This window comes from Hemicordylus capensis, chromosome 5 (genome assembly GCF_027244095.1).
Source record: "Hemicordylus capensis ecotype Gifberg chromosome 5, rHemCap1.1.pri, whole genome shotgun sequence".
Classification (NCBI taxonomy): Eukaryota; Metazoa; Chordata; class Lepidosauria; order Squamata; family Cordylidae; genus Hemicordylus; species Hemicordylus capensis.
This window is the reverse complement of record NC_069661.1, coordinates 151,620,435-151,629,598: the sequence shown is the minus strand read 5'-3', so window position 1 is coordinate 151,629,598 and position 9,164 is coordinate 151,620,435. Positions and strand designations below refer to the sequence as shown.

General features: G+C 40.8%; 1 protein-coding gene across 10 annotated transcripts in view; it reads right to left on the bottom strand.

Annotated features, from left to right (window-relative positions):
• Positions 1-3,874: 3,874 nt before the first annotated feature.
• Positions 3,875-9,164, bottom strand: part of KMT2E (lysine methyltransferase 2E (inactive)) — a 95,547-nt gene continuing 90,257 nt past the window's right edge. For 8 of the 10 annotated variants that reach the window (XM_053257403.1, XM_053257402.1, XM_053257407.1 and 5 more), the window contains 3 exons: positions 7,815-7,903; positions 7,508-7,599; positions 3,875-6,145 (listed from right to left, as the gene is read on the bottom strand). In XM_053257403.1, coding sequence (XP_053113378.1) covers positions 4,625-6,145; positions 7,508-7,599; positions 7,815-7,903 — 1,702 coding nt within the window. In that variant the 3' untranslated portion in view covers positions 3,875-4,624. The remainder of the gene's footprint in view (positions 6,146-7,507; positions 7,600-7,814; positions 7,904-9,164) is intronic. The other 2 variants (XM_053257404.1, XM_053257412.1) reach the window with 2 other exon arrangements.

The window sequence follows — 9,164 nt, the reverse complement described above, 5'->3', positions numbered from 1 at the left end:
GATTGTACAAAGGAGGACACTTTTTAAAAAGTGTGTGATACAGACTTTGAAATGTAATGCAGCAATATAGGTACTGGATCATATCAAACAGCTATAAAAATAACTATCCTGGATAGTCTCTTATTCCTAGCTTTGCATCCACATGCTACTCTCATTCCCCTCTTTACACTCCTCCTGCTGTCAGTTTTTCTTCTTGTATTTAGAGGCCTTTTTCATACTAGGAGAGAAGACTACATACTTCATACTCCAGACTCCATAAAGAGCCACAGCCGGGCTATGGAGGCTGCTCAGGGATCTTCGGAGATTATACATTAATCTAAGACAGTGGTTCCCAAACTCCAGATGCTGCTGAACTACAACTCTCCTGTAGCTGGGGATGATGGGAGTTGTAGTACAGCAACACCTGGAGGCCCCCTGCTTAGGAGCCAGTGATCTAAGAGAACATCCCCATGAAGCCCCCGCCCCCCCCAAGCCTAGTTGCTGTCATACATACTCACACTGGGGGAGAAGGCAAGCGACACAGCATATTAGCTTTGAAATACATATATAACAGGGGAAAGCATCTACTAAGAATAATTTACCTCACATTCTACTACTACTTATTCGATTTCTATACCGCCCTTCCAAAAATGACTCAGGGTGTTTTACACAGAGAAATAATAAATAAATAAGATAAGAACGGACTTTCTGCATTGTTGTATATACTACAGTTGCAATGGATGCAGAAAGCCTGCTCAATAGTACCATCTCTAAGTGCTATTCTCCTCTTAAATCTCTTGGAGATTTGACATGACTGTTATGTACCAAATGTCTTTTTGTGAGGTAGATTCTGATCTAGTCATCTCTGTCTAATAAAATGGGAGGAATAGTGGCTTGCTTTCCATGGACAACAGGATGTGTTTCAGTGTCAGTTGCTAACCATGATTTCCTAAACTTGAAAAACAAACATTATCTGAATAGTCACATTAATCTCTTTTGAAGTGGCAGCTAATTTCATCCTTGGATGGTCACCAAATGTACGCATTAGTCTGCTCTTAGGGTAAAAAGTATTCAGATTTATTCAGAAAATGTTAAAAATTTGCAGGGCTTGCAGTAGTGTGTCACCAAATGCAGTATAAAATAGCAGCACCTTACCTACTATTAATCTTTTTTTGTCTATCTATCAAACTAGTCATTAGGGTCAAAACTACCCTGTAGTGTTAATTTCACTACTTGTACAAATATGGTTTTGGGGATATGATGTGCCCCAACATTTTTTAAATTATAAAAACAGTGTAACATGAATATTTTTTTAAACCCACCTTTTGTATGCACACAGATGCCATCTCCCCTTCTTCTTCAGATGCACACAGGTCATGGAACATCACAAAATCTGATTCAGTTATCCTTCAAGAATAACTGGGCAAGTTCTTCTCCAGCATGCTCTTCTGCCATGCTTGTTTTGCTTGTCAGAAGCCCAATGCAAATACAGAGCAAGAGTGATAGCAGGAATGTGGGGAGAGCAGCAACCCACCCGTACTTCCTGTCTGTGACTTAATGGAACAATATATGTTTTTCTGTTTCTTTGAAGTAAGCTTCGAAATGCCACTTTCAATGCATTCTAACCATGTAGTTTCTATTCCTAAAGCCTAGGTGGCTTCAGTAGCCTACTGATAGCTGAAATCAAGCCTCATCCAGGCACTTTGCATAGAATGATATTTATGTAAACAAGGGTCATCTGAAAGTTATTGACTGAGAAGTGCCATTAAGTCTGCGAAGGTGCACGTTGCTTACAAACATTTGGGTCAAAATAGCCCCCTGCAAACCAGAATAAGTAAGTATTGTTCAACATGAACTCTACAAATAGCTATGATTAAAAAACTAGCTTTGATGGCTCACAGAAAAGGATTCTAAATACTAAAAATTCAGGTTTGTACTCAAACATTTGTGGCGATATATTGTACATGTTAAAAAAGAAGAATATAAACAAAAACCTATGTTTTCAAGGCACTGTGGCCCTTTCTTACAACATTGGAAAAGAACAGGTTCTGATCTAAAAATATCATTAGGAATAAAATGTAATAAAGTATTAAAATGATATTTTGTGGGATATCTTAAACCCTCTGCAGTGTTAAGTGCATAGTACTTTGTTTCTTATGCAATGCAATAGATGGAGCATATGCCCCCCAATGCATCAAAGTATAAACTGCAATTAAACAAAATACAGGGGATTGTGGAATTAAATACAACAGGGCACTTTATCTCAGAAAGGCTGAGCATTATCTGGAACATGGTGTTGAAAAGTTTTTTTTGGGGGGGGGTGAGTTCTGCATACCCCTCCCCCCAATTCTCAAATAGGGTGCAATCTAGCCCGATACCCTCTGAGAGTGAACGTGTTCCACACAGAAGCAAAAACTAGAACTTAACTGCTCTAGTATTTTTAGAGGTCTTAATATTCTGGAAGTCAGTTTTTGACTTTTAGTAAGTACAAAATAACTGTTTTGATACTTGGAAGAGGTACAATTAAAAATCCGCTGACCATCAAGTATCCTAAATTAAACTATGCTACTTAATTGAATTATATAGATATAATTGAAGCTGCACACAGCTTCTGAAATTAGGATGTTCTGCTACATTAAGTATTTGTAAACATGTATTTGTGGTTTTAAAGAGAGAAAAACTGAAGGGTATACAAAACTTTCATAAAAAACATTTTCTGACCAATTGTGCTTTTCATCCTTGCAAGGCTAACTTCAGGCTATATTTTAGCCTAAGCAAAAACTTTTCCTAATGCTTATTTTATGTAGGCACTTACCCTCACAGTGTAGATGTATACTGATTAAAGAGTATGGCATTGTTAATATATTGAGGAACACAAATTTTTAAAATTCCACAAAGTAGTATCACTTAAAGGGGAAATGTATCCCCCAAATATAGTGTTTTTCTTTGAGCAAGATCAACCCATCCACTTGCCCTGATCCATAGGGAAATGGCTGCTGCATAAGAAGCCCTACTTTACACAGAGCCTGCCTGCATACCAGGGAAGGGAGTGCTTAGACTGCCTCATGTGTATGCTAATCTATGACTATAATAAAGGATGATGATGATGATGATGAAGATGGCTGCCTCATGTGAGAACTGAGCAGAGATGAGGGAGTATTTCTGCTTTCTAATACCAATCAGTTATGTTACGTTCTGGAACCAGGAGCAGACAAACACACAAATTATGTGTTGTGTGAATTTAGTTCTGCCTGATATTTCAGTAAGTAGACTATGTGTTGATCAGACAGATTTTTCTTACTCTACGGCCTGCTTAACATGGCCATCAGGTTAGAATCAAACTAAAACGACTTGTTTCAAGTATAGTAAAGCTATACATAATAGAGCAGTACTACCAACCTCAGAGAGAGAGACTTTAGGTCCCATATTTCAATTTTTACAATTACAGCATCAACAGGGAAAGTGCTTCTCCTCCAGTGCACTAGACTAGTAGAGTCATATGCATCAGCAGACGTATTGCAAGTTCCCTGTGAGAGCAAACATTGTGCTGGCAATTTATAGTTGGCCTTGAAGAGTAATGAATGGTAGCTCTGTGGTTGACTGGTTGAGTGTAAGGCTTTTAAATTCAGAGGTGATAAGAATTAGAATGGATTATTTCAGAGAGAGAGAGAGAGAGAGAGAGAGAGAGAGAGAGAGAGAGAGAGAGAGAGAGAACGAGAACAGAGTGAGAAAACATTATTCCTTGCTGGACCAAGATCCTGTGGCAGCTGCAGGGGCATAAATAGGCTCACATACTCCAAGCTATTATGCCTCTTTAGGATGATGCTATTGTTCAAAGAGTAATAATTCCCACACTCCTCACTAATTTCTCTTAAGTAGTAACTTTCAGGACAGATTGTTAAAACTGACATAATTGTGATTTATTAACATGAATTAAAATGCCCAACCAGTGCTGCAATGTGACAGTATATTAAAAAAAATTAAAGTTCATATACTGTACTACTTCCACAAACCACACGCTTTTGCAAAAGACTTGTATGTACAATACTATATCAAATGAGGAGAAGCATTAAGCAGTTTTACACGCAAAAGAAACAGTATTTACAGCACCTGTCAGAGACATTAGAAACAATCTATACATTAAATTACAATGTCTGCAAATAACTGTTGAAATAAGAGCCATGTCCACATCAAACTATAAAAATCTGTATTGCATTTTCTATCTATATGCACACAAACTGTTGACAGAAGATGAAAAACCTGTTAGTGCCATCACTTAGCTGTGTACTTATTTTAATTACATATGTATAAAAAGTAAATACAGAAAACATTAACTAAATGAATTTAACTGCAACAATAAAATTTAAAGTTATGCAGCATCAAATCTACTGCCAGAACAAACAGCTGGAATGTTCACGTACAAAATAAAAAATACCTAATACTGGCTCAACAGCACAGTTTCAGGAATTTTTAAAAGCAAAATTTGAAAGAAACCAATGAGAGAGAGAGAGAGAGCGCGCGCACTGGTGTTTGCTTTTATACAAAGTATCATGTACAAGCTTTAAAAAGTACCTTGAACAGGTACATATGAAATATACAGTTTTTACAGAACATTTTTAAAATGTTTAGAAGCAAGGGGTCCATTTTAATGCCACCCTGACCCATGATAATTGTTTTGAAACGTTGGTGGCACCTGTGCTCTGTGAATAGGTATTTGACCAGGCACTGGAGATGCCTGCTGAGGTCCTTGCACCCCATGAGGAAGGGATACAGAGCCAGGATGAGGACAGAACCCTGAAGCTGTAGGTGTTGGAATACTGTTTGGTCCTTGAGGCTGGATGTGAGGACCCTGACCTGGGAGTGGACAATGAGGTCCTGTTGCAGCAGGCTGATGCTGAGGTCCAGGTCCCAAAGGGGTGTGGTGTGGAGGTTGTGATGGGTAGGAAGAAACTGCTGAGTGAGCACTTGAAGGGAAAAGTGGGGGCCCTTGATGAGATGGATGATGCAGTCCTTGCGCTGATGTTGTGTGATGCCCAGAGCCTAAAACGGTGGTGGGTGGTGGAGGTGGTGGCGGCGGCGGCGCTGAATTTACTACATGCTGGTGTTGTGCTTGCAAACCTTGGTGAGCTGTTGTGGGGTGAGCAGGATGGTGGTGAGGAAGGGGACCAGGAGGAGGTGGTGGTGGTGGTAGATGATGACCAGCAGCTTGAGAATGGATGTGTGACCCAGGGGCCACTGCTACTGCATGCACTGGACCTACGACATGTGCCACGGCATGCTGCTGATGAGAAGTTTGCTGCTGCTGCTGCACAAGATGAGGTCCTGGAGCAGGAGGCGGTGGTGGTGGAGGAGGAGCAGCAGCAGCAACAACTGCTGGAGTCTGGTGGTGAATACTGGGAGTCTGAGATGGCAAAAAATGCCCACTAGTAACATGGTGCCCTGAAACGGTCTGCTGGCATGTTGTACCAACAAGCGCTTGATTTGGTCCAGAGGGAAATACAGTTTGCTGTGGCGGTATGCTACTTTTCAACTGACTGTAATTTTGGAAGTTTCCTGAGGGGGGCTGCTGGTTTTGATAGTAGGTAGAGGAAGGGGGCGGGGGTGGGGGCGGAGCTGTAGTGGTCAAATTTTGTTGGTGAAACTGATTATAAGATACCGAAGCTGTTTGGGGAAACAGTGTTCCACTAGGCTGTTGCTGGGTACTAGGCTGAAGGTTCTGTGTTGCTGCATAAAAATTTCTATGAGAGTCTCTTTGAGGTGTTCCAACTTGAGGTGACTGAGGATGATGAGGTCTGTATGGTGATCCTAACTGTTGTGAATGAGGTTTTGGTGACAGGTAGCCATGCTGTACAGGTGTGTGGGGAGTAGATGACTTTGGAGGATTTTCTACGTGAGGGGAAGGGGGACAGTGTAGCTTCAATGGTGTAGAAGGCATCTTTTGCAAATGAGAGAGTTGTTCTCCTGCATTACGCAAATGGGGCTGGGATTGATGGTTTTTTGAAAGTGCTTCAATGTTGTTTGTCAGCGGTTTCTGCTGCTGGTCAGGTTTGGGGTGAGTCATGTGCTCGGCCTCTGGCGTATCTCCTGCAGACTCCCACTGGGATTCCTGTTTTGTGGGCGTTTTCCCAAGAGATTGAGCAGGAACTGCAGGACTTGGTGAAGAAGGCTACATTGGGGAGGGGTGGGGTGGGGGGACAGAAAACAGGAAATATTGGCCTTCTGTTTAAAGTATATTCATAGGGATCAACATTTTATTCCCTTATAAAATGTTTTTGTTTGACGTTTTCTCCTGCAAGTCCTTTCTGTTAATGGCAGAAGAGCCCAGCAACCATGAAGTCCTAAAAACTGCACTTATTTATGCTGAATTACTCGTGAAAATAAACCAACATTCTTCTCTGAAAGAACTCCTACTCCTCATAAAATTATTCACATTTTAGGCCACCACCCACTGTTACCCAGCTTTTTCCAAGTGGAAACTTGGGCAACAGCCCATTTCTCTATTTTTAAGCTTCATGGAAAAATATCTGAGCCCCACAACTGATGCATAGTGTATCATCAAGATTTTTATAAAAACATAACAAGTAATGTCATATTAGCTTAAATCTAATGTAGCACAACAGTGCGGGTATGTTCAAATAATATGGTGACCAGTGTCACTGCAATAGTCTAGTTCTGAGAACTGCAGGGAGAGAGGAACTTTGAGACCATATTTGAAAAGTAAAGTAGTTTGCCTCCTGGTGAACAAAGGGGGGGGGATGACACTGGAGGGTGTTGAGTAAGGGGACCATATTTAAAAAATAATAATACAAGTTCTGCTGATAAGTGGCTTTCAATTATGCTTCCAATTACATAGTGGATAGCTACTAATTCAGATGGACAAGAGTCACTGGCTGACATACTGAGCAAACCTCTGTATGCCTTGCAACAAAGCATGCGCGCAACTGCATTCTTCTGCAAATGGTGGGTGGCTATTGGAAATAATGGCTGTCCATCGTGCAACTGCAGTGCACAATTCCACGCATTTGCACAAGTGCTCTCTTGCACAATTGTGCACGCTTCATCACACGGCAAGTTTTGTGCAGTATGCCAACTATCCACAAGCTTTCTTGGAGACAAACATGTCTGCAACCCAGATGGTCATTTGCAACTATTTATCTATTCTCTCTCGCCTTTCATCCATCATGAGACTGAAGGTAGAATACATGGGGTTCCTAGGCAGGCTCCCCTTCAGGCCCTGACCAGACCAGGACTTGTTCAGAGACAATATACTCCTAGACATTTGCAGGATCACAGCTTGAAGTACTGTCTTGCTGGATCAGGCACAGCTGATCCAGCTTTTTCACAGCAGCTATCCAGCGGCCTCTGGGCATTCACACGATGCCTTCCTGTGTATGTCTCCAGCCTCAGATCATGGAGACAGTGCGTGTAGGTTATGGACATGCATTTCAAGTTACCCTGAACAGGATAGATGCAGAAAAACTCAACATGCACATATGCACATTCATAATATTCTGATGTATAGTAGTACCTTGCTCACTTTTAAAGGACTTTTGCAAGTCTTCAGAGAAGTATCAGGGGACAGACATTCACTTGTGGGCTCAGGATTTTCAGGATCAGGATCTGCAATAAACATTTAAGTTTAGAGATCATCATAGTTTGTTAGCTCAAACTATCAAAATCAACAAAAACAAATGTTTGAGCCCTTGTATTAGAATGTCATGAGTATGGACATTGTAGATTTGGGGGGTGAGCAGTTGTAGAAGCATCTTTTACCCCTTGCAGTTGCCACAAGTTAAAGAAAACAGGCTTTCAGGAGCATCCATAGAATTTCTTACCACAGTCCTTGTCTTTCCTATGGTCACTAAGAAGCAAAGCTCGCTGATAACTGCGCTCCCTCACTTGCTCCACTGAAGTTGAAGCAGTCCTTTAAGACAAGAATAAATTGTGAACTTGCAACTTGCTCTTTTATAATTGCATAATTACAAATACAGTATAAAGGAAGTGTTTAAACCAAATTCCACTATCATGTCATCTCTGTATTGCCATCACAGTAAGTGGGGGCAATCCTAAATATCCAGGTAAGTTGCACAATTTGCTATATATGTGGTACTTACACAAGTTCCAGTGATCTGGGGACATACATGGAATTATACAATTTGTATTAAAAAGGTTCTCTAGTAACACAATGAGTCAAGGCCAGGTTTCCTATAAGGATGGGAGTCTTCAGATTTTCAGTATTCAAGACTTTGGTTTTGGGCACATGAGTGCAGAAGCTGTGAAGTGTTAGGACCTCAACATCTGGAGGATTGGTGCCCTGAAGTTGAGTGCCTGTGCTAATACAGGCAGAGCCATGCAGGATTTAGACTAATATCTGTAACTCATATCTGACATTCGAACTGAAGTTGATCAGAAGCTGAACATGATGGTTTTAATTTTTTTTTTTAAACCAATGAACCATCATTGATATATTTAACTGAAATCTCTGGGTTGTCTTGAATTTGAACTGTAACTGACCTCCACAGCATCCAAAAACCATTAAGAATTTCAGATGGTCCTTTTTGTTCCATCTCTACAGAGAAGCAGATACTATATTTTCCTGGAAACCATCTGAGAGGAAAGGAAGAATTCTGGGACTGGAAGTTCAGTTCTATCTTAAACTTCATGTTAATAGATATGTCCCCATAGCATACGACTTGGTCATTCTGGACAGTGGGGGCACTAATGCATAATGTTAACATTTAAAACAAATTCCCAAGTTTAATATGTATCCTATTCATAGCAGCAAGCATAGGAGTTTCACACTGCTCTACACAAAATATATCTGAATCAGTTCATTGGTTAACTAGTTACAGAACTGAAAACTAGTGTTTGAATCTGAGAGTTGGGAACTACTAATGAGCTTGAACCAAATATGTAAGGGGTTCAAGTCTCTGCTCAGAATCTATGATCCTAAGAAGTTTCTCTGCAGGAAAACTATCAAGAATAAAAGCATGGAGCTGTTTGGGCGGGGAGAGGGGGAGATTCAGAGGCTGCCGATGCATAAACTCAATTCATCCCCTCAATCACTGCAAGCATGACATGTGACTTGATTTATCCACTACATAAGAGGCATGGATGAAGGTCCCAGCAGTGCTGACAGCCTTGCAGGCTGAAACACGTTTCCTCAGATAGTAGCACATTCATAA